A 26,586-nucleotide genomic window follows, 5' to 3' on the forward strand; every position below is an offset into this window, starting at 1 on the left:
ACAATGATTTGTGCAGGTGAAGGACGAAAACCCTTCACAGCTCCGTCGTTCAGTGCGGACAAGACTCGTGAATTCGAAAGGATTGGGCGACCCTTCACGAGGAAGCCCTTGTCGAGGTAGGAAAGAAGAATTCTTGAGTAACCCTCTGTGCAAACTCTTACTTATAATTTCTGTGAAGTATTAATCTTTGCTGCTGGTTGTATGGCCATGGAAGATCGCCCACTTTTGAGGCCAGTCTTGCTCTTATTGCAAGTTATAACCATAAGCATTCTATGTCTTCAGCCTTGTCCGGCATTGGGCCAACGGCAGCCGGTGACTGAGTACGTGTATGGCTTCTGCAACACGGCCTCTTTCGTCACCAACAGCTCCTTTGCTCATAACCTCAACTCAGTGATCGGCACCCTCACCCAGCAAGCCTCTAGATCCTTGTACTCAAATGCCACAGTAACTTCTGGTTCTTCCAACGCGTCCTATGTGTATGGCATGTACCAGTGCCGGGGAGACGTCTCCTCCTCCGAATGCTATGTTTGTGTTTCGTCAGCTTTGGGGAAACTTGTATGCGGTCCATCGTTGGGCACGCGGGTGCAGTATCAAGGTTGCTACCTGCGCTACGAGAACTACAACTTCCTGGACGTTGCGGAGGACACTCTGGTGAAATCGAATTGCTCTACCACGCAGAGTACCAACTCGCTCTACCAAGCCAATCTAGGCACCGTGCTCAACGCCACCGCAAAGGCTGCTCCCGCTCATTCTGGCTTTGGCTTCAACGAGTCTAGCGTGGGGAAAGGTGGTAGCACTGCCTATGCTCTTGCACAGTGTGTGGGATATCTTACCCCGTCCCAATGCCAAAGGTGCCTCTCGCAAGTCTCCGACTACACCACTTTTTGCAAGAACTCCGTAGCCGGCCAGGCCTACTTCGTCACCTGCTACTATCTCTTCGATAATACGCCCCTCAGCTTAACCACCGCCACCGCCCCATCGCCAGCTCCGGCAGCGTCACCACCAAAGCCCAGCACTCTAGTACCACCCACCTCACAAGGTACGTAGTACCTCTCACCCTATAGTTAACAACTAAATGGCTCCCTAATTATCCAAAATTTTGAACTCCCTCTTCCTTCCTACTGCAGCTCTTGCCGCAGCACAAAGCAAAAACCGGAGCAGAGTTCCAATCATCGTGGGGATAACGGTGGGCGTTTTAATCCTGATTCTTGCAGCTACAGTTGCACTAGTGCTGTGCTTTGCCAGACGAAGGCGAACGGCCAAACTAGCACAACAATCTAAAACAACAGGTTTGCTTGGTGTTCGTCTAGCGAAACTAGCACAAGTAGCACATGGTTATCCTGTTTGGCGGCATGCCATCAATCTCATTAATACGCACAAATTAATCTTTCATCCCTTATTTTAAACAGACTACTACGCTGCGCTGCCATACAAATTTCAACAAGCCGGAGGAACCAAATTCTCTCTTGAGGAGCTACGAGAAGCCACCGGTGATTTTCATCCCAGTAACAAACTCGGAGAAGGCGGCTTTGGTCCCGTCTACAAGGTTTGCTTACGTTCCGTTTGTTCCAATTTCAATGTTGTGCACATCCGGTGCAGCAAATTAAGCAAAGCATCGTGAGCATATCCCACTACTATTAGATTGAATCAAATGTTCATGAAATCTTTAGTTTCTACGCATTTGAAATGTGAAGCATTAGAACGCCTGGTTCTCTCTTACGCAACTCTTAGAGGGTGTGAGCGACCCACCGGAACGGATGCATCGGGCGTTATCATTCCGTTCCAGCTCAGGTCTTGCTGAGAGTGAGAAGGACCGTCAATCTTGCCTGCAGACGCTACGATGCTTTCCCGCCATTGCAGCCCTGCCGGACTTGGCCGGGGTAAAAGTCTGCAGTTAAATTTTATGCTTGATCGGCTGGCCGGACCTTCCCAGGACCTCCCTGCATGTGCACATGACATCTGTAGCCCTGGCCGTTGTGGCCTTTTTACTACACCTTATGGCGGGACGGGCATTTATTGAATATAGAATATGGGCTGCCTATTTCCACGTGTCATGAGGATGGTTTTGCTAAGGTCGCAGCTACTTGCGTCTTATGAACCAATGAAAAAACATTAAAAATTAGAAAGCCGACATGTTATAAAGATATTTAAAAATTTTCTTCACTTTTATCATGACAAATTAAGATCTTAATCTTTTTTTCTCTCTTTCAAGGAAGACAAAATTATATCTACATCATTTGTTCTTATTGTGCCTTTCAATTTTCATTGATAAATCTTCTTTTGCACCATGCACATAGATTCCAAGTACGCGCTCAACTTTATTTTCACTTTTCTATAAATGCTTTATAAGGACTTTTCAACTTTATCTTTACTCTTCTATAAATGCTTTATAAGGACTTCATCTTTACTCTTCTATAAATGCTTTATAAGGACTTTATTGATGTTATAATGATCTTGGAGATGGGTGGTCATTCATAAATATGTAAGCGTAGCAAGTGGGGTCAACACAAGGGATTTTTAAAATCCTATTTTTACACATTTTTTACATATAGAAGAAGCGTACCATTTAAAGGGGGTATTCATAGGTTGAATAGAAAAAAAGGATACAAAGGATTTACTTATAGTGAACCCCTCGAGATAATGATAAGCAACAAGTGTTGAAAGTTTTATGTGATCTAGCATCCATATGTGCACATGCACATTAGTTTCGCTGACATTTGCCAACAATAGCATTTGATATAGACATGAAGTTCAAGGTTGTTTCCCTTGATGAAATGTCATCCCTTAGGGGGAGCATAGGCATCGTGCATGTCCTTAAGCGTTTTGGCTATAAATACTTGTAAAATTATTTAAATACAAATAAAATTTTATATAAAAATATACAAAAAACTTGTTATATTTCACCAAACCCATCAATTTTGAAGGTCAAGGGTGCCAAAAATCAAGTCTTCATGGGAGAGCTCTTGGTAAGTCTATATAATCATGTCTTTATTGATTGATTAATGCAAACTTTATGATTGCTTTGTGGAATGCTTGTGTGACCAAACCTCTCGCTTGTGTTTATGCATGCTTAGGTGGCATGCACTTGACATCATCCCTTAGGTCATGGGACATATATCTCTATTGATAATAACTTCGTGTAGCATTTATGTGGTAGTGATGTATGGACGTAGGACCAAGGTGCTTTTTCCCTCTTAAGAAGGTTTTTTTCTCTGAGCGTATGTACATACGCACTCTTATGAGTGTGTAAGTGACCTTATCATGTCACTTCACTTGTACTTCACTTATTCTCATCAAGTGAAGTGACCTTATCATGTCACTTCACTTGTACTTCACTTATTCGCATCAATCTACTTTGAGTGTTATGCTTCCATCTATCTCTCCTTGCTTGTTGCATCTATCATGTATATGTTGCTACATTGATCTCTACTCCAATAATTGATATCGAAGAAAGTCCTCTTGGCTCTCACCCCATTGCATCTTCTCCTTGAGTTTCTCTTTTGATTATCTCAGATTAAGCTATCCTCTTAGGTGGAGAAGGATACCATATTGTGTGTCATTAACTACATTAATAGCATTTTTGCGCATTTCGAGGCTCGTTTGCATGTTACAAGGTTTTCACAGGCATCCCAAGGGAGTGTTAGTTTGAACTGTTTCTGTTCGACTTTGGATTTTCTGTACAATAGCAGGCAACATCATTTGTTGTGTAGATAGTGGTGTCATCATCTTCGCATCTTCTAGTTCATCATCAACAACTTCAATAGCATCATCAACATTATCATCGATTTCTACATTCCTGTTAAGTATCATTTTCATTCTACACTCGATAATTTTTCATACACTTTGCAGGTTTCCATCATCATTAGTGATCTCTTGGCAACAATCATTTTGATTGTATTTAGTGGGCATTGACAATACCTTGGGATATTTGCATTCTATGTCAGAGCTAAGTTAGTTATTTATAGGTAGAATGGCAGGCACTCATGTATTTGGGATGCATTCCGCTAAGGATAGCTTGATGGGACCAACTACCTGTTGTGGTCCTATATAATGCACCATGTATTTATCCCTAGAGAGCTTTGGAATGTTGTTATTAGCATTGAGGCATGCCCTATCTCGCCAGCACAACAATATAGTGTAGGTACTTTGGATGGTGATACAAGTCCTAATGTAACTGTGGCATCTACCTCTACACCTCCCATAATATAATAAGCTAGGTGGGAAGGAGTACAAGGATGCATAGGCACATGTATTAGTGGCATTTCAATGAAAAGGAGCATTATTCCTTATATTTGCTTACGTAAACTGTGAAACATGCTTGGGATGTGCTTGTTGTGCTTTACCAGGTGTGTAACAAGGCACGAGTGGTAACTTGTGTAAGCAATTAGAGTCCGAGTATATGAACGAGGGAGATTTAATGGACAAGTTTCTCATTAAAGATCTCAGGCACAGCTAGCATGTATTAATGAGGCCTATCCAAATAACTACCATGTACTAATGAGACCTATCCGAATAGTTCTTTGGTATCTACTATTCTCATAGCTCTATCGGATTCATACCAAGGTGTGTATCTACACTTTGGCTCATTGATGAAGGATAATCCGAATGCCCTTACTTTTGATGAGTTGGTTACTAACAATGTTCTTACAAGAAAAGCAATCTTGGCAAAACCAAACTAGTATATATGTGGGAGATCAGATATTTGCTACCAATCAAAAAGGTAAAGGTAAAGCCTTTTCTCAGGGTGGCTATAAGCTAAAGGCAGAATTAGACCAGTCTTCTGGAAAGGATGACAATACCATATTGGGGAATATGGGAATTTCCCATAAGTTTGGGACACGTGGTCAAAACTTTGGATTTGCCATAACTTGAACACCATTACTCCAAATTGTGTGCTTTAAAGCTTAATAAATCCCTCTTTTTAAGCGCTTTCCAATGATAGGTCATATGATAGGGTTTTGAGAAACTTATAGACATGTTAATCGGGTCCCACCTTTTTAGTATTACAAAAATGGGACTTGGGAGATTCCCAAACTCACGAATATGGTGTTTGACAAGAATCAGAGACGATAAACCTAAGAAAAAAGGTAAATGCAATTACTATTAGATATTATATCAATGAATGCAAAAAAAGAGTCAAGCATGGTTGTGGATGATGCATCATCACCAAGTGCTGAAAAGAAGGAGTCAGCGAACTACGCACACGATGATTGGACATTCATTTTATACTGCAATTATAATCCTTATGTCCATGACGTATGCATGTTAATAACATATTAGCATATCTGGCATGGCTGTAGTAGCTGATGCATCAGCACCAAGTGCTAAAAAGGAGTTAGTGAACTATGCACACGATGATTAGGCATTCATAGTTATGAACAATGCACGAGATGATTAGGCATTCATCGTGCACTATAGTTATGATCTCTTTGTCCATGATGTATGCATGTAAGTGAAAAATCAGCATATCTGGTACTTTGATAGTGGTGCTAGTAAGCATATTACTTATTTATTTTCCTCACTTAAGCCTGATCCTTAAGGAGGGACAATCACATGTGCAAACAACTCTCATATCCAGTAAAAGTAGTCGGTAAGGTTATTCTCACTTCTACAAACGATAGGACAATCACTCTCTTAAAAGTCATGTTTGCGCTAGGCATTAAAAAGCAATTGTTATTGTCAATCTACGGTAGGCCTAGTGGTCACATTTGTTGATGATAGGTGTCCAGTTTCATGACCGGAGTGATGCAGACATCATTATAGTATATCTGGTACTCTAAGCCATGGGCTTTACAGGTTGGACAGGTATAAGATATTGGCACATAATTCTTATTCAGTTACTACCACATGTGCTATGAGTGATGCAAAGCTCTCGCATGCCCACTTTGGTCACTTGAATTTTTGTAATTTATCATTCTATAAAAAGCAAGAGATGGTGTCAGAGTTGCCAAAGCTTGAGGCCCCTGTCTGTGAGATCCCTCTTCCCACCGAGCAACGGATTCGGGGTACTAGCAGCGGAAGTAGCACTTCTCGCATGGGACAGGGGTCCCACATTCGGGGCCTCGTCCCACGGATATCTGGACAAGAGACTAATCCGTCGGTTTTTCCAAAATCGGACTCGAAAAAAGCTTCCCTTACCCGGAAAGCACGCGCGATTCCACCAGGATAACCTTTTACTCTAACGTAGTCAAGACCATTACTAATCAAGCTGATCCGCATACATCCACATCTCCATTCACATCCACATCTATACATCTACATGCATACATCCACATTTCCATTCACATCCACATCTATACATCTACATCTACATGCATACATCCACATCTCCATGCATACATCCACATCCACATTCACATCCACATCTATACATCTACATCTACATGCATACATCCATCTCTCCATGATTACAATAAAATTCTTTTAATTAATCTAGGATGATAATTCCTAGAATATGGTAGGAAGTTCTCTTTTCATGCTTTGAATGAAATTATTTTATGTGCAATTTTTTTAAAAATTTTACCATAGCTCCGTTGCTATGACTGATAAATCTCAATTATCTAAAACGATAAAGCTTATCATTAAGGGAATGATTAGAATGATCCCTAATTGGATCATTAACCCATAATAGATTGAATCATCAATATTCATGAAATACATAAACTAAAAGCATAGAGAAAGCCTTTAATTTGGTCTTAAGCATATATTAATCTTGGATTAAGAAAAAGCTTTATGAAAAGCTTCATTTGGATTGAGAATAGGTCATGAGTATGACCATTTCTTGAGTAAGAGAGGGATATTACATAAAAACTATTAGAATTAAGCATAAATGGAAATTTATGTAATTCTTTACTATCATTCATTAATTACTTCAATAGTATTCAGAAAAAACCATTTCAATTAAGCTTCTCAAGCTTGAGAGGGGTTGAGAAGAGAGAAACATTGAGAAATTATAGAAAAGATCAAAATTCACCACACTTACCTTACAAATTGCTTGATTCTTTGTTCACGGTAGAGGCCCCCAACCAATCAATTGGTTTAGTATGTTGATGGAGCCACCAATGGAGATTGAAGAAAGAGGGAAGCTCCAATTTCTTACAAATTGGAGAGAATTTTAGAGGATAGTAAATATTAGCATTGTTTCAGCATAGTTCTAGAATAGTAAAATTCTCCTTCTCTTTTTTTCAAAGGACTCATGTTCTATTTATAGGAGAGAAAAGCTCTAACCAAAGCTAACTGAATTCTAGAATTTTTCAAATTCAGTTTGGTTGAATTTAGACTAGATTTGGACCTAGTTTGGTTACTTTTTGATTCGGTTTGGTTTCATTTTGATTTGGTTTGGTTTAAGAGAGAGGAGAGATAAAAATATCACATTATTTTTTAGTTTAAAACTCATTCAAGCATGTGAAATATGCACCTCCTTTAATGGCCTCCCCTTCCTTACATATGTGTCAAAATGGAATGATTATACCCAAAATATCTCATATTTTTAATATTGCTCATAGTTTTTTACTAATAAACCTTGTACATTTTCAACTCTTCATCTTATGTAAGCATTTACTCATTTTTGGATACTCAATTTATCTCATTTTTTTGATATTACTCATAGTTTTTTTACTAATAAACCTTGTACATATTCAACTCTTCATCTTATGTGAGCATTTACTCATTTTTGAATACTCAATTTATCTCATTTTTTTAATATTACTCATAGTTTTTTACTAATAAACCTTGTACATATTCAACTCTTCATCTTATGTGAGCATTTACTCATTTTTGGGTATCTTCTTTTACAAATTGGATTTATTTCCTCCCTACACATGGATTGATGCTATTGGCCCATAGGAACCTTAATTAGACCATAATTCAAAAATTTCTAAAAATCTAGACCCTTAGGTTAAGGTCCTTTATACCCATTTTCAATTAATTCCAATTGCACATTGGAAAGTTCTTTTTGAATTTCTGTTTCAGGGAAACTTATTTTAATAAGATGAGATAATTTTTCTATCTAAAATATTCAAAATCTGAATATTCTCTCTCTAGAATATTTTCTCTCTCTAAGTCAAAACAGGTAGAGACGAGATCTCTTATATTTCTGAAGAGAGAATTGATTATATGAGAAGATACTAGACATCAAAAAGGGATTGGGGGAGGAATCTTACATTCTACCCCACTTAAAAAATGCGAGATGTCCTCATCTCGCAAACTTGGGATAATTTCGCAAGATGCACGAACATGAGACTTAGAGAAAAATTTAGTTAAGATTAACCACCAAATAGAAAAGTCTCAAAGAGAGTAAAGGTCAAGACAAGAACAAGATTTAAACTTTATTCATTCTTGGAACATATACAGTAAAGATAGAAGAACTCTTTACACTTCCATAAGCCCGTCCATCATATGATCACAAAAGCAGCACTCACAAGCTGCGCACGTATAAGGTAACTCATCTATGGGAATAATTCGGTTGGTTATTACCGCACCTATCTCAGTGGTATGAGGTGATCTAACAAAAGAACCTCTGAGAGGCAAGCCAAAAACGGGGTAAAGGCATATCTTCTGATGAGGAAGAAAACACGCCAGTAAGAAGACCCGCTCAGAAAACCCAAGATGCCTTGATCTCATGATGCAGTAGTATCGGGGACCCAAACCCATTAGGAAGTGAATGGGTTCTTCTTGGGCCCTTTAATTTGCCCAAGCCTAATCAAGGTGATTAAGGAATAGCCAAATGGAGGGTTGCCATGTGGACTGAAATGTTGGGTTTGTAAGAGAGGTGTAAGAGTGGTCAAAGGGTGCACTTTTTTCCCCAAAAAGGGGGGGAGGCAATTTTACAATTTTCGGACCTCCATAACTTCTACATACAAGCTCCGATTTGAGCGGAGATTTTAGATCCGTGATGTATGCATCAAGAGCTTTCCATAGATATGTTACATGATATGGTTTTGTCCGCTAGATTTTAAATTCCATTTTTTTCCCAAAATTCAAATTCGAATAAAGTAGCCGTTTTGAAGCTTCTAATTAGAAAACGTTTCTTCTTAAGAGAAAAGGTTTGACTCCTTAAACTGCCAAATAAAAGGGCCCAAGAAGCCTTCCATTGAGGTCCTAATGAAGCTTCAATAACCATGGCCAAGCGGACATTGTTACGAAAGTGCTGCTGACCCCACGGTGTTACCCTAGTTATGTCTTGATAGGTCCGCCATTTGGTCTGAGCTACAGAAGTTCCTAGGTGAGGAAAAAGTGAGCGCTCGTACAGTTCTATAAAATCCTTCTTCACAGACTCGCTTGCGTCTTGAAGGTGAGAAATCATCATGGATAAAACTAATTCCTGTTGCCAAGCCATAAAGGAGATTAAGAAAGAAAGGGAATCGATGGAAGTAAGATTACTGCGAGTGACAAATAAGAGTTACGACTTATATAAAAGAAGGAACTAGCGTAACCTAGAAGCCAACGGGATCTACCGAGTCAAGTGTTAACAGTAGCAATTTGACAGCACAATCCACTAATCTCATAGTGATTTGCTGAAATCATTATCATCATTCTAGTTATGAATATCATCACAGGGACTCGTCCCATTCATCCTCATTGTGGTTTCGCTCAGGTTATTATATTTCAACTAAATTTCAGAAATCATCATTTTTCAATCAGAATCCAATTCAATTCATCAATTCTCAAACAGAATTAAAAATCATATCAACCACATTCGAAATCATCATCTGGATAGCATTAACACTTATAATTTCAAGTCTTAGATTTACTCGTATATACTGTCAGTAAAGAGCTGCAGTTATACTCTCGGTATATACGGGTAGTCACGGCCCTTGGAATTATAAGGTAAATACCATCATGTCTAGGCCTCAAGCAAGTCAGGGATTCTATATAATTGCGGTACTTCCATCTGAAGACCCAATTATCAAATTACGAATTTCAGTTTGAATATCAAATTGTATGAATTATATCACACAATTACAACCTTTTTGTGTTTTTTGATAATTTTTTGACATATTTGTCATCTCAGTTGATCTTTAATTGCTATGATACCAACTGTGAGATCCTTGTTCCCACCAAGCAACGGATTCGGGGTACTAGCAGCGGAAGTAGCACTTCTCGCGCGGGACAGGGGTCCCACATTCGGGGCCTCGTCCACCACGGATATCCGGACAAGAGACTAATCCGTTGGTTTTTCCAAAACCGGACTCGAAAAAAACTTCCCTTACCCGGAAAGCACGGGTGATTCCACCAGGATAACTTTTTACTCTAACGTAGTTAAGACCATTACTGATCAAGTTGATCCGATTGTACCTATAAAGATACTCGGTCAGATCAAGGAAGAAACTTGCACTTGGATCATTGGGATCAATGCTTTTTTCCCCATCAAGGAGGCACATCCGTTGATTCCTATCCATAGAACAATTACTATCCGGGATTTACTTTATCTATCGTAATAACAAAAATTGAGTCTCGATTTACGGATCCATCAGTCCAGCCTAACCCCATCTAGTCCCATGGGTTAGCCAACCGCCCAACCACTGTAGTGATGGGATCCAATTTAGAATTTGATTTTTTTGTCCCGGGTACCAGGGAAAAGAGTTCCCAGGCCCCCTAGCCGGATATTCATGCAAAAATAAAACTAGTCACACCACTCACACACCCAATATGAAATTGCCTTTTCACAGATTCAACCAGTTTTAAAACAATCCTTTAATGAAACCATAGTATCACTGATCACAATCTTCCAAATTATCCGGTTGATTCATAATTTCCCATCATTCCTTCATCAGAGTATTTATGGTATCATTGGCAACCAGAACGCTCACCACCTGTCCACTCAGGGGCCTTTTCAATAGTTCCTAGCCCATAATACTCGGCAAATCATCACTTATAAAAATCACGATGGACTCTCGTTGAAGATTAGCAAGATCAACCAACAGATCTATATAAAGAGCCATGGACTCATCCATTGAAGACCAGCAAGGTCAATCAACCAGATCCATGCCGGGTTTCAGAAAAACAACTCTTACTCCTTGTTCCAATATCTTCCTCGACGCACGCGTGGGTATCCTAGGCGACCCAGAGCCCGAGCACCGTATGGTCAGCACCCTCTAGGATCCTTCCGCGCAGGTGACCTAGCGCTTCACTCATAGGCCGCTTCCTTGGTCCCTCATCCACCGTACCGGAAGCTCACCATTTTAATCGAACCGAGGCTGGTGAAGACCTCGGTCGACCTTGCTACGCGAGACGTCCTCCATTGACTCTCCGTCAGCAGTTGCAACTTTATCAGTTAGGTCTCCACCATGACCTTAATCACAAGACGGTCAAAATGCTTTCCCAGCATTCTTGACATAAAACACTCATTTACAAACAGCATTTACAAATACAGTTTTTATATTAACTCTCATTTTTCCACATTATCCCTCATCAACCCACATTACTTATTCCACATTCCATTTATATGTGTACTCATCCAATTACATCATTTTCCATCTCCTCACTTTAGATTCCTTCACATCACATATCATATGTTCACATCCATACATATATCCACATCTACATCCACATTTACATCCATACATTCACATTCACATCCATGCATTCACATCTACATCCATGCATCCATTTTCACATCCATATCTACATGCACATTCACATCCATACATCCACATCTATATGCATACATTCATATCTACATGCATACATCCACAACTCCATGCATACATCCACATCCACATTCTCATTCACATCCATACATCCACATCTCCATGCATACATCCACATCCACATTCACATTCACATCCATACATCTACATCTATATGCAGACTTCCACATCTCCATGCATACATCCACCTCCACCTCCACATTCACATTCACATCCATACATCTACATCTACATGCATACATCCACCTCTACATGCATACATCCACATCCACATTCACATTCACATCCATATATCTACGTCTACATGCATACATCCACCTCCACATTCACATCCACATCTATACATCTACATCTACATGCATACATCCACATCTCCATTCACATCCTCATCTATACATCTACATCTATATGCATACATCCACATCTCCATTCACATCCACATCTATACATCTACATGCATACATCCGCATCTCCATTCACATCCACATCTATACATCTACATCTACATGCATACATCCACATCTCCATTCACATCCACATCTATACATCTACATGCATACATCCACATCTCCATTCACATCCACATCTATACATATACATCTACATGCATACATCCACATCTCCATGCATACATCCACATCCACATTCACATCCACATTTATACATCTACATCTACATGCATACATCCATCTCTCCATGATTACAATAAAATTCTTTTAATTAATCTAGGATGATAATTCCTAGAATATGGTAGGAAGTCCTCTTTTCATGCTTTGAATGAAATTATTTTATGTGTAATTTTTATAAAAATTTTGCCATAGCTCTGCTGCTATGACTCATAAATCTCAATTATCTAAAAAGATAAAGCTTATCATTAAGGGAATGATTAGAATGATCCCTAATTGGATCATTAATCCATAATGGATTGAATCATCAATATTCATAAAATACATAAGCTAAAAGCATAGGGAAAGCCATTAATTTGGTCTTAAGTATAGATTAATCTTGGACTACCCCACTTAAAAAATGCGAGATGTCCTCATCTCGCAAACTTGGGATAATTTCGCAAGAAGCACGAACATGAGACTTAGAGAAAAATTTAGTTAAGATTAACCACCAAATAGAAAAGTCTCAAAGAGAGTAAGGGTCAAGACAAGAACAAGATTTAAACTTTATTCATTCTTGGAACATATACAGTAAAGATAGAAGAACTCTTTACACTTCCATAAGCCCATCCATCATATGATCACAAAAGCAGCACTCACAAGCTGCGCACGTATAAGGTAACTCATCTATGGGAATAATTTTGTTGGTTATTGCCGCACCTATCTCAGTGGTATGAGGTGATCTAACAAAAGGACCTCTGAGAGGCAAGCCAAAAACGGGGTAAAGGCATATCGTCTGATGAGGAAGAAAACACGCCAGTAAGAAGACCCGCTCAGAAAACCCAAGATGCCTTGATCTCATGATGCAGTAGTATCGGGGACCCAAACCCAAAGCTTCAATAACCATGGCCAAGCGAACATTGTTACGAAAGTGCTGCTGACCCCACGGTGTTACCCTAGTTATCTCATTCACATCCATACATCTACATCTACATGCATACATCCACATCTCCATGCATACATCCACATCCACATTCACATTCACATCCATAAATCTACATCTATATGCATACTTCCACATCTCCATGCATACATCCACCTCCACATTCACATTCACATCCATACATCTACATCTACATGCATACATCCACCTCTACATGCATACATCCACATCCACATTCACATTCACATCCATACATCTATGTCTACATGCATACATCCACCTCCACATCCACATCCACATCTATACATCTACATCTACATGCATACATCCACATCTCCATTCACATCCTCATCTATACATCTACATCTACATGCATACATCCACATCTCCATTCACATCCACATCTATACATCTACATCTACATGCATACATCCACATCTCCATTCACATCCACATCTATACATCTACATGCATACATCCACATCTCCATTCACATCCACATCTATACATCTACATCTACATGCATACATCCACATCTCCATGCATACATCCACATCCACATTCACATCCACATCTATACATCTACATCTACATGCATACATCCATCTCTCCATGATTACAATAAAATTCTTTTAATTAATCTAGGATGATAATTCCTAGAATATGGTAGGAAGTCCTCTTTTCATGCTTTGAATGAAATTATTTTATGTGTAATTTTTATAAAAATTTTGCCATAGCTCCGCTGCTATAACTCATAAATCTCAATTATCTAAAAAGATAAAGCTTATCATTAAGGGAATGATTAGAATGATCCCTAATTGAATCATTAACCCATAATGGATTGAATCATCAATATTCATGAAATACATAAACTAAAAGCATAGGGAAAGCCATTAATTTGGTCTTAAGCATAGATTAATCTTGGATTAAGAAAAAGCTTTATGAAAAGCTTCATTTGGATTAAGAATAGGTCATGAGTATGACCATTTCTTGAGTGAGAGAGGGATATTACATAAAAACCATTAGAATTAAGCATAAATGGAAATTTATGTAATTCTTTACTATCATTCATTAATTACTTCAATAGTATTAAAAAAAAACCATTTCAATTAAGCTTCTCAAGCTTATGAAAAACCTGAGCAGCCTGAATAGCATCCTCAGCCGTTTTAACTTTGCACTTCTTCACGTCATATTGATAATCATGAGATTTATCTCCTCCCTACACATGGATTGATGCTATTGGCCCATAGGAACCTTAATTGGACCATAATTCAATTTTTTTTGAAAATCTAGACCCTTAGGTTAAGGTCATTTATACCCATTTTCAATTAATTCCAATTGCACATTGGAAAGTTCTTTTTGAATTTCTGTTTCAGGGGAGCTTATTTTAATAAGATGAGATAATTTTTCTATCTAAAATATTCAAAATCTGAATATTCTCTCTCTAGAATATTTTCTCTCTCTAAGTCAAAACAGGTAGAGACGAGATCTCTTATATTTCTTAAGAGGGAATTGATTACAGGGAAAGATACTAGACATCAAAAAGGGGTTGGGGGAGGAATCTTACACTGTCAAACATGTGAAAGCACTCTTAGAACCTTAGACTTAAGACCTTTCATTTCACTTATGACTTCTCATATCCCACGTACTTGCATGGAGTTACCGCCATTTTCTTGTATTTGATAAACAAGCAATTCAAAGAAGAAAATAATTTTAATGGCAATCTCTCTCTCTATGTCTCTTTTTGATTTTCACATGTGCATCTTGTATGCAACATTTCTCAAACGTTGAAGGCTTTGTCCTTTTAAGACTTGGTGACCATGACTTTTAGAGTCCTCGACTCTCTTACTCACACAATCGCCCCCTATCAAGTGTTCATGTTTCATGGTGGTTATTTTTTAGATTTTCTTGATTTCATTGTGAATCAAAATATTATAGTAGCGTGATGAAGCATTCGTAAGGGTTGGAAAACATCTTACAAGCAAGGGGCACTGACTCCTCCCAATTTTAGATCTTCACTTTACCCTTGATTGCTAGCACATCATGCTTTTGTTACAAGGGGTGATTTGTGTCTCTCATGGCTTCCAAGATAATCTTTAATATGCCACCAAAATATTTTTGTGTATTTATTAATTATAATTTAAAGTTTTGAACCTTTGAAAAATTAGTGTCTTTATATATTTAAAAAGATGCAAGAAAAGGCAATTTTTGATTATGCAAATTTCTCGTGCCTTTGTGTCTCGCATGCATATTTTCGGTGCATCGTGTTTTCCTGCATCTCATGCCTGCTCTCTCTCTCTCTCTCAACAGGCATCAAAAATATATTTTCAAAGGGCATGCAAATTCTGTTTCTTCTCTTTCTCTTCGTGCCTCGCCAGAGCAGGGAAGCGAACACTCAGAGTGAGTGAACTAGTGTGAGTGGGCTAGTTGACATGACTGAGCAAGGAGGAGGAGGAGGAGCAAGAGAACAAGGAGAAAGGGTGGTGGTCGGAGTGGGTTAGAGGCCAAGTAGAGGGGTGTTGAGGAGTTGCAAGTGAGGATGACGGAGGGGGGATGGTCTGGTTGCAAAGGAGGAGTTGCAGGCGAGCATGACGGAGGGGGGATGGTCGGGTTGCAAAGGAGGTATCATCTGCAATTACGGGCGATCTGCATGACCTGGGGGAGAGATGGGTGCACTGAGGTAATGAGGAGGGTTGGAGCTACTGCCCCTAGGTAGTAGAAACAAAGACGGTAGGAGGTGAACACACGTACGTTCAGAACCTTAGTAACATCCACCTCCAACTGTGATATCCCAGTTAGAGGCCCAAGAGTTCCATTAGCTAAAGGCATTGATGTATGCTCGTGGATGGCATCTTACCCACAATCGAGGCAACTCTATAAGCTGCTCACAGATTCTAAAGATTGAAGACCTGCAAGCAATAGCCCATGATCTGATGGCAAAGTATGACTCTGACAGTGAGTCTGAAGACTATGATTCCTAGTCAGATGTAGGCTTTGTGCCACCAGTTGTTATGTCCAGCACTGAGCATGCATCAATAGAGATGAGATTGGAAGATCCTGCCTCCAACTCAGTAAAGAAGGAATCCTATGGGGTAATAGAAAATTAGTTGGCACAGGTTGTTCAAGTGGAGTCTAATGGGACTTTTTGTACGAGATTTCAATGCTATATTTCAACAAATAGCACAGCCGGCAATAAATACTCAAGAAGACAGAAGATATAAGTTCTCTTGAAAATTGAGAAAAGGATATTACTGCTAGAAGTCATCTACTGTCTATTTTTATACACCAGGGCCTTTGTTATGGGTGTGCTCGCCCTTATGAGGTGTTTTATCATTTTTCCTCACTCCCCGCATTTTTTCCCTATTTTTTTCCATTTTTCTGTGGCTTGGGAGGCAGCCCTGAGTTGGTAGGAGGATCCAGCTGGCTGACTGCATCAGCATGTGTGTGTTCCCATTCTGGAGCTGGCAGTTGCAGATCGTGGATGTCGAGTCGGCTACCTCACAATTGGCCGACTAGCTGCATATGCTCGTTGTGGAGATTCAAGACCAGTCGGCTGCCTGTAGCATAGGCCGACTGGTATATGGGGCCATATAAATAGGCCCCCAGTCCCCTATCCAGTTTTGTATCATACCTGGGATTTTCTTGTGTATATAGAGCAGAGTTACATGCCTTTATCTCTCTCTCTCTCTCTCTCTTGTGCTGCGATTTTCTGCATTGTGTTTTGCTCTTGTGTTCTCCCAGATCTGGTCATCATCTCTGCTACATATTTTGACATGGTATCAGAGCCTAGGCTCTAGATAGTTCTTGGGATTTGTGTGAGCAATAGGGGGACTGCTGTGTTGCTGATTGGTGGACCATACGGGACTGTTCGGGGAAGAGGAGAAGCAAGAGGACGGCGGGCTGATTTGCTGGACAGCCACTTGCAGGTGTTAGTTCTTCTTTGTTCCCACCCACGCACCCTTTTCAGAGTACATTCCCGCAACGGTAGATCTATTTGAGATGGCCGAGAGGCATGTGAAGATCCCGACACTCCCCATGTTCCCGATGGACCGTCAATTGGACGGGAGCAACTACGGCATATGGAAGGTTATGATGGAATCTGTTCTAGAGTCTTACGACCTCGCTGATTTCGTCGTTGTTGGGGTTTCACGGTCAAAAGTAGAGGAAGGGGAGTTACCGTCGATCCGAAAGGACCGGGAGGCTCAGACACAGATGTGGGATCGTGTCAATACCAGGGTCCGTTCATTTATCTTTCTCAACTGCACACTGCAGGTAATCAATCATGTAAAGCATATGAGGCTGGCCAGAGGTATATGGCAGCATTTGGCCTCTCTTTACAATAGGGTATCGCCCATGAAGAGGATTTCCTTGGAAGTACAGATGCATGTTATGAGCCCTGCAAAGTCGTCTCGACGATGCGGGAGCATATTAACAAGCTGCAGGCTCTTCAGCAAGAAGTTCTTCAGGCAGGCTGGGAAGGAGATATCGTGAGAGGACATGGCCAGAACGTTGCTGTCACACTTGCCCTCTCAGTACTCAGCATTTTACTCGTCTTTGATTACCAGTGTGGCAGGCTCAGCACCATCACGTGGGAGGAGCTTGTGCCCATGGTCTTGGACCAGGAGGAATGATTCACGAACCCTCCTCAGGGTGGAGGCTCGGAGGCCTTAACTAGCCAACGGTCGAAAGGCCATAACACGGGCAAAGGGAAGGCTTCGTCGGAGAAGTCTTCTGAGAAGAAGTCCGTTTTACTGACCGCAAGAAACTAAAGGCAGAGAGGACCTATAATGATTGTGGCGAGAAAGGCCACTATTGGAGGCAGTGTCCCAAGCGGAAGACCGAGAAGGGTGAAGATTCCTCAGCAGCAATCACAAAGACTCCGGCTTTTGTGCACCTGGAGGTGGTGGACACCGATGTTTCATTTTCTTCAGGTAGGGAGGAGATTGGAGGACTCTCCGCAATGAATACTCAGGAGTCCGTAATGAATACTCAGGAGTGGATTTTAGATAGTGGTGCTTCCAGGCACATGACTCCTTCCCGTTCTGGTTTACAGGATCTCTGCAAGCTTTCTGGTCACATTCTTACTGGGGATTGGAGGAGATTGGAGGACTCTCCGCAATGAATACTCAAGAGTCCGCAATGAATACTCAGGAGTGGATTTTAGATAGTGGTGCTTCCAAGCACATGACTCCTTCCCGTTCTGGTTTACAGGATCTCTGCAAGCTTTCTGGTCACATTCTTACTGGGGATACATCCACTATCCCAGTTCACAGTGAGGGCAGGATGGAGATAGCTCCCGATGGCAAGGGGGGAAGCATTCCTCCCAAGTATTGTATGTTCCGGCACTTGGTTTTCATCTGTTTATCAGTGCATCAAGTTTGCAAGACTGGCGTACGGGTGGAGTTTGATGAGCACTTTGTTGCTCTCCGGGGGACAAAGCAACAGGCCGGGTAGTGGGAAAGGCAGAGTGGAGAATGTTCACAAGCTTTCAGCACTCTCTCTCCCAGGTCCTCAGGTTTGTGATGATGAGTGGAGAATGGAGTTTACAAGCTTTCAGCACTCTCTCTCCCAGGTCCTCAGGTTTGTGATGATGAGTGGCAGTCTGGTAATGAGTTTGGATACGCTGCAGGTACAGGCTTTCCGGGACCAGATGGTGGATAGCCAATAGATGGCAGCAGTTGGCAGGAACTCTCCCAGTACTGATGGTGATTCTTGTGTTCGTCAGTCAGAGGAAACTGAACAGGTCACTTATGTTCTAATGTCTCGTCGTATTCGGGACAAAGAATCTCCTGTAGATGAGGATGTTCTTTCCATAGGGGCCTTTCGAAAGCCAGGCAGGTGGCAGTTGATTACTTGTAGAAGGAGGTGGTTTCTCCAGGCTTTGTGGTTCCGGATTCAGAGGGGGTGGTTGACAGGTTTCAGAAGGCCTTGCGTGGTCTTCATCAGGTTTCCGGGACTTGGTTTTGAACCGTAACAGGTGTTGATCCTTGTGAGCACTGTGATGCCTCTTTGACTCAGTAGAGCAGAATGGTTCATTGATCTAGTTGATGGACACCAGATTGGACGGGAGCTTCCTGATGAGGCAGTTGAGCTCATGGTTGCAGATGATTCTTTGGGAGGCCAGATTCAGGGAGGGTTTATTAGGAATAAGCCCAAATTGTAGTCCCTAGCCGTTTCAATTATTTTGGATAGGATATCCTTTAGTCTAAGATCAAGATAAAATCCACCACTAAATGCCATAAGCAGTGATGTCATCCAGAAATGTATCAAGTCACATTGAGTGTACCTCTCATGGCTATATATGCACTATGTACAAGCTCATTTGTATCAATGCAATAAAGTGTATTTTCATTATGAATGGCTCACTTTTATTTCCTCCTTAATTTTAACACCTAAGATAACTTTTCGTACCAGATTTGGACATTATGAGTTTTTAGTTATACTGTTTGGTATAACTAATGCTCTAGCTATGTTTATGATGCTTGTGGATAATATCTTACGCCCATGTCTTGGTCAATTCATTGTACTATTTCTTGATGATATTTTGATCTTTAGTCGCACCCAAGGAAGAGCATTTGCAACACTTACGATTAGTGTTTGACTTGCTAAGGCAAAATGCACTTTACATTAAAGAGAGAAAGTGTCAGTTATGTGCCTCAAAGATCCATTATTTGAGTCACATAATCTCGGCAACAGGAATTTAGGGATCCTGCAAAAGCAGAGGCAATCGTTAAGTGGCCTCATCCAACCAATCTAGAGGAATTACAAATATTTCTTGGGTTGTCACGATTCTATCATAAATTCATCCAGGATTATGCTAAGGTAGCGGTTCCAATGACGGACCAATTAAAATCTAAGGGTCACAACTTTATTTGGGATGCTGACCAACAATAAAGTTTCAATCGTCTTAAGGTTGCCATAGCTACCACACTTGTGTTGGCAATAGTAGATCCTAATCAACCATTTGTTCGTTGAAACCGATGCTAGTGACCATGAAGTTGGAGCTGTGCTTCTTCAAAGAGGAAGACCGATAGCTTTTGAGAGAAAGAAGTTGGATATAGCTCAGCAGAATTATTCTAAGTATAAGCATGAGCTTTATGTCATCATTTATGCTCTAGGAAAGTGGAGAAATTATCTCTACAGTGCTAAGTTTGAGATTGTCTTTGATCATGAGACCATCACACGATTGACAACTCAAACTGATTTGAAAGGTTGTAAAACTCGATGGGCAGAAATCCTCTAAGAATTCAACTTTCAACTAAGGTATCGCAAGGGCCGATATAATTTCTTGGCTGATGTCTTAAGTTGCATGCCTCTCAAGTCAACTCGTTGAGTTTCACAGAGTTGAAAAGTGAATTTTTAGATTCACTCAAAGGCAAGTGTGAACATGATCCATATGTAAAGGTGTGGAACTTTTAAATTGTTATATAAGCAGGGATCCCTACCACTACTCTCTGCAGAGTGTCGATGATAGTTCCACCCAGCTCTTCTCTTTCTAGGGATGAGCTTAATCATTGGAAGCATTTTTCCATCCATAACGGATACTTGTTACACAAAGGAAGAGTGTGTGTACCCTCAGACTCTGACACCAGGTGCCAAATACTTTATGAGTGTCATGATAGTCCCCAACTAAAACCATCCATAACGGATACTTGTTACACAAAGGAAGAGTGTGTGTACCCTCAGACTCTGACACCAGGTGCCAAATACTTTATGAGTGTCATGATAGTCCCCAACTAAAACCAGAGTGAAAACGCCAGAGTTAGCTCGGCTTTTCATTGGGAATACCTATCGACTCTATGGACTGCCAGCCAATATAGTCAGTGATAGAGATCATAAGTTTAATTATCACTTTTGGCGAGCAGTGTTCAAAAGGTCAGACACAATGCTCAGTATGAGCACTGCTGGCCACCCCACAGTGATGGTCTGACAGAAAGGGTCAACCAAGTACTTGAGGATATGCTAAAAGTATATGTGAGTAAACAGAAAATGAATTGGGAAGATTACTTACCAATTTTAAAATTTTCCTATAATAGTGCGTTCAAGCATGCTGTACAAGATTTAGTCCTTTCATGCTTATGTATGGCTTTCAACCCCAATCTCCAGTAGTAGCTGTGGGGTTAGCTACTAACATAATTCAAAAAGTTAACTTGATTTTCTGCAAGATCTTTTTAATATGCTGAAGATTGCTAAGGAAAATGTTAAACGGGCCCAAGATCATTTACGAGCATTATGCGGACGAAGAATGCGGACGAAGACCGCAAAGTGGTCACATTTGAAATGGGTGACCAAGAATTTCTCAAGGTCTCCCCCCTACGTTTGGAAACTTTGAGAACGGGCAAAGTGCCAAAGTTATCGCCTCGGTATTGTGGACCTTTCATAATACTTCAGCATGTAGGTGAAGTTTCCTATAAGTTAGCTTTGCCAGAACAATCTAAGGTTCATCCAATTTTTCATGTTAGTAGTCGTCTGTACGGGGCAAAGATGCCAATGTGGTGAATAAAGGTGTTCTTGTAAATTTAATTAAACCTCCCGTTTTACCACACGAGCCAGAGTGCATCTTGGATTTTCAAGAGAAGCGAACTCATCACAAAATTAGACAACAGTGTCTAGTTGAGTGGAAGGATAGACCAGAAGAAGATTCAACTTGGGAGAACGTTAGTACTCTCAAGACCCGATATCCTACCTTTGTTTTCGAGGACGAAAACTCCTCCAAAAGGGAAGAGTAATGTCAAAACAAGGGTAGGACTAGGGGGTGTCGGGTGGTTCAGAGGAGTCTGGACTAGTGTGGACGGCTAGGGCTATAGTTAGCCGGCTAGGGTCCCTATATTCGGCAGTTGGTGGTGGAGAGTTGTCCTATTCTCTTCTAGGAGTCTTCATGGAGGTCTCATGGTGGCCTCTCACTGACCAAGACCGTCGATAATGTTTCGTGAAGCAAACAAGAAAAGCAGACAGAATTCTGCAAGTACAACATGGCGACCATTAATGTGACGGTGGCAGCCAATATCTTTCCCATGGAGAAAATTGATCTTCTGACGATCGCCTTGAGTCTGCAGAAGGATAGAGAAAGATGTTTTTTGAGAAGCAATAGGGAGATGACTGGAGGACGTTCCCAATGGACTGAAGGACGTTCCCGGCTATCACAGTCGTACATCTCAAATTCTGAGCAGACGTACTGGTGAATCATAAAACGCCCAATCAAATTCTCTGCAGAGTGATGTTCACCTGCTGAGAAGATGGAGAGACATTGGCGAATGAGAAAACGCCTAATCAGATTCCCTACAAAATGGGGATCACCTGCAGAGATGATGGCCCGACTTTCTCCTAGTCACCCGACCGTGAGACGGATAGAGGAAGATGTTTTTCGAGAAGCTACAGGGAGATCCCGGCCTTCTTCGTACTTTTACTAGAACATAACTAAAACATGAAAATTTTAAGGATGTTTTTCTCCTCCCATAAGGTTTTTCCAAATTTTGAATTAGTTGTAGATTAAAGAAAAACTATACTCTCTTGAACCTTGCTTTTGAGACCAAGAAAAAAGAGGGATGGTTTCTTGCACATTGAAGGGTTTTAGTATTTCTAGAGGGTAGAACAAGAGGAATCATTTTCTGAGGGTGATACAAGAGTTTAGAGCTTTAAAAACCACAAGATCTTGCTCTTTTTGTGTGTAAAGTTAGGCTAAAGGGAAAATTAATGCTTAGACTCAAGTCTAAGTGATGGCATCAAGAGATTCCCTACCTCCAAAATGCTTACCTACCTTTACAACTTCACTTGAGCAATATTGGTCCTTGGGATGGCATGTGCTTGCAAACACCTAGGCTGAAGACAAAAGGGACTATTCAACCACACAATCACATCTCTCTCTAACATCACCTTGAGACATCAAATCCAAAACACACCTTGGAGGGCACTTTCACATTGCAAGCATAGATTAATTTGCAATTGATTCCATGCCTGGCATAGCTTATTAATAAGATAAGCTTGATCTTTTGTAGCATTGAGGGCAAGATAAAAATAGCACACAGAATTTGAGAGTGGAGTACTCTCTTACTGTGCTCACCTCATTGCAAAAATGGATCAGAGTACTCTCTTAAGGTCCTTACCTTGTTGCAATAACGGATGTCAAGTATAATGTAAAATTTCCCCTCTTGTCAATTTGGGAGTCAACGTGGGAGGTATGACATATCCTTCAATTCTCTATTTACTTCTTCAGCCATCTTACCACAATTGAATATTTTACGGCTTTTCAATTTTGTGACTTTTGTTTGGACTTTTAAATTCAATTCATGGTGACAAAGGCTTTGAATTGTAATGGCACTTAATTGGTTCTCATGTTGATTCTTTTACAGGGATTATTGATGTTCTTGTGTAGTTCATGAAGTACTAGATGAGTTGCGTAAACTGAGTCATTGATTGAAAACGTCACCATTCCACACATTTAGGACATGGTTTACTTGCACTAGCACTAAGACGTCTAACTGTGTGAGATTGTTCACTGTTTAGTCTTATAAAGCAAATTACCTCTGATCTTTTGAAATGTGGATCAGAAACTATTCTCTTACTTCTTCAAATACACAGCATTCAGTTTTTGACAAAATTTCATGCCATGTGCTTCTTGTATTAATTTTTATTGAGTGTTGTAGTCTATATGGCCACCAACTGAATCTCATTATTGCTCGAAAATTTATAAGATGACTTTCAAACAATGAAATTATCTTAATTGATTGTAGTAAGATTTGTTATACGTACATTGCCGCTTGATGGCACTAACTGTAATAAGTGTACTTTTAGGGGATGCTAAAAAGTGGAAGGGAAGTGGCAATCAAAATGCTTTCTTCTGGAAGTCATCAAGGGAAGGAAGAATTCATGAATGAGGTGAACTTGATTACTACCGTGCAACATCGAAACTTGATTCAGTTGTTAGGATGTTGCGTGGAAGAATCGAATCGTCTTCTAGTGTATGAGTATCTTCCAAATCGAAGCTTGGACTTACTCCTATTCGGTAAGTGTTTCAATGATTGATAAAAAATTTATTTTCAATATTTAGCCCATCAATGCAACCCTGTGTATAAGATCAAAACCCATCTATTTTCCTGTATGGTGTAATGTAGTTGTTGGTCAAAATGACCGTCAAATTACCTTGGATTGGCGTACTCGACTCGACATAATAGTTGGCATAGCAAGGGGACTGAGCTATCTTCATGAAGACTCCCATGTGCGGATCGTGCATAGAGATATCAAAACAAGCAATATTCTTTTGGATGACGACTTAAACCCAAAGATTGCAGATTTTGGTCTGGCAAGGTTTTTTGCAGATGATGTCAGTCATCTAACCACAAGGGTGGCTGGAACCTTGTGAGTCCCTCCATCACCCTTTTCAAATTTGAAGATAGAATTGATCTTTGTTCCCTTTATTGTCTTTGCAAGATCTGAATATAGTTTAGTCAGCCTTAGCTCCCAGCAATGAGCACCTGCTTAGTGGAGGTGTTGGGTTTGAATCTATTCACTTCCATAGTAAAAACTGCTGGCATTTCAGTGCCCACTCTCAGCAGAAAAAGAAATGAATACAATAAGTATTAATGGTTGCTTATCTACAAACTGACTTGTGTTTGCATCTGAAAAGGGGGTACCTTTCACCAGAGTATGCGATTAATGGCCAGCTGACAGAGAAGGCAGACGTCTACAGCTTTGGATTGGTAGTTCTTGAGATAGTGAGTGGGAGGAAGGTCATCGAGCAGAGGCTGGAACCAGAAAAGCAACATCTTTTGGAATGGGTGAGGACTGTGGTTTTATTCAATACCTTTTCCAGTTTGTCGAATTTCTGAGTGTTTTCTGTTTTTGATGTTTTGTGGGCAGACATGGGCATTGTACGAGAGGCAAAAACAAGTGCAGATTGTGGATCCAAAGCTGGGCAACACAGGCATGGTGAGTGCAGGGGAGGTCATCCGCGTGGTGCATGTGGCCCTGTTGTGCACTCAAACGTGGGCGCAAGCGAGGCCGGCCATGTCTCAAGTGTACGCCATGCTCTGTGGCCAATCGGATATCTTGGAGTTGCCCACAAAGCCAACCATCATTGGCATGGACTACCCTAGCCAACAAACCCTCACATCAAGCTCCACCTCTTCTGCATGGCATTCCGACCCTTCCCATATCGCCACCTCCAATGTGGACCCCATCTCAGAAATACACCCTCGTTAGGCTGGTGTGTGAGTGCCCGCCCACCTCCCCAGCTCTGCACGATCCCCTGACGGAGCTCAATGCCGTCATCTCCACGCAGCATCAGCCCTACAATAAAATGTTAAAGTCAAGCCTTTGTAATAAAGCCTTATCTTTAGACTTAGTAATAAAATTTACTTTATGTAAGTCGTAGTCTTTAGGTTTTCTGTTCTTAGGTTCCAAGTTATTGAAGTTGTTTAGCGAACCGCTTGAAAGTCTCAACGGTAATGACCGTTTTTAACAGACAGCTTGTATATATCTCTCGATTGAGAATTAATAATCAAGCATTCTCTTAATTCACTTTTTGTTGCTCAAGCATTCGCTAGTTTTCACATGGTATCTATCACTTTCTTTGGAGAATAAGGTAGTCTTGTTCGGTTTTTTTTCCACAAGCCACCCCTCTGAGTTAGCCATCTCTGTTGATCCGGACCTCAGTAATGGCTTCCACTCAAGGTGCTGGTGATCCAAACCCTAATATCCCACCTCCTCAATTTCCTGCACCTGTGATCAATCCCAGTTCCTCCCGCACCTATCAAGTCAACAAACTTGTTGGCTTGAATTACCTTGTGTGGCGTGTTCGCATGGAGCTCATGCTCCAACGCTATGAACTATGGTCACCACTAGTTGATGGCTCTGAGCCTGCACCTCCTGCAACTAATCCACAGGATCTTGCAAGTTGGCAGAGGCGGGACATTGCACAATTAGTGCGGACCCTCACGACTTCCAAAGGTTTCTGGGACTTTCTACATAGTACCTATGAGCACACTGATTTAGTGTCTCAGGTCACCCTTGTCAAGCACCTGGTGAACACCAACTTGACAGAAGGTCAGCCCGTCTGCCAATTTCTTGAAGTTTTGCAGACTGTTCTGGATGACACTACGATTTCAGTACTGGTGATTCCTGAATTGCTCCGGGCACTTGGCGAGCCTTCATCACCTCTGGCCAATCTTCAGCTACAACCCTTGATTGGAAAGATTCTGCAAGAAGAAGTGCTTTGCACCTCTTCCAATCCAAACACTATATCCATTGCCATGGCAGCAAATGTGTGGTACTCCAAGCGCGTCCCGCCCATCACATCCCTACAATGGGAACGTCTCATGCCGCTATTGGAAACGACTCGGTCGCCTTGAGCATGACTGTCACAATAAGCAGCGTGATCAGGCCACAACTC

The 26,586-nt window shown here is 40.8% G+C and overlaps 1 protein-coding gene across 2 annotated transcripts; it reads left to right on the forward strand.

Moving 5' to 3' along the window:
- LOC147623389 (cysteine-rich receptor-like protein kinase 44) lies at positions 1–25,715 on the forward strand. Of its 2 annotated transcripts, XM_086821535.1 has the most exons (8): positions 1–116; positions 283–1,039; positions 1,128–1,289; positions 1,410–1,546; positions 23,991–24,201; positions 24,311–24,554; positions 24,823–24,973; positions 25,056–25,715. In XM_086821535.1, the coding sequence occupies exons 2-8, from the start codon at positions 484–486 to the stop codon at positions 25,395–25,397; spliced, it is 1,803 nt and encodes a 600-aa protein (XP_086677661.1). In that variant the 5' UTR covers positions 1–116; positions 283–483; the 3' UTR covers positions 25,398–25,715. The 2 variants fall into 2 exon arrangements, with proteins under 2 accessions (XP_086677661.1, XP_086677660.1); XM_086821534.1 differs by having other exon boundaries at positions 67–1,039.
- The last annotated feature ends 871 nt before the right edge of the window (positions 25,716–26,586 follow it).

The sequence above is a fragment of the Cibotium barometz genome, chromosome 27, assembly GCF_041138505.1.
Source record: "Cibotium barometz isolate CiBa-2024 chromosome 27, ASM4113850v1, whole genome shotgun sequence".
Lineage (NCBI taxonomy): Eukaryota > Viridiplantae > Streptophyta > Polypodiopsida > Cyatheales > Cibotiaceae > Cibotium > Cibotium barometz.

What these genes read in the sequence shown, in the direction of transcription:
- LOC147623389 (XM_086821534.1), top strand. Translation starts at nt 202, where the DNA reads ATGGCCATGGAAGATCGCCCACTTTTGAGGCCAGTCTTGCTCTTATTG. An exon ending in CTTGGACTTACTCCTATTCG is followed by an intron (nt 24,202 to 24,310) that starts GTAAGTGTTTCA and finishes GGTGTAATGTAG; the next exon opens with TTGTTGGTCAAAATGACCGT. An exon ending in AGCAACATCTTTTGGAATGG is followed by an intron (nt 24,974 to 25,055) that starts GTGAGGACTGTG and finishes TTTTGTGGGCAG; the next exon opens with ACATGGGCATTGTACGAGAG.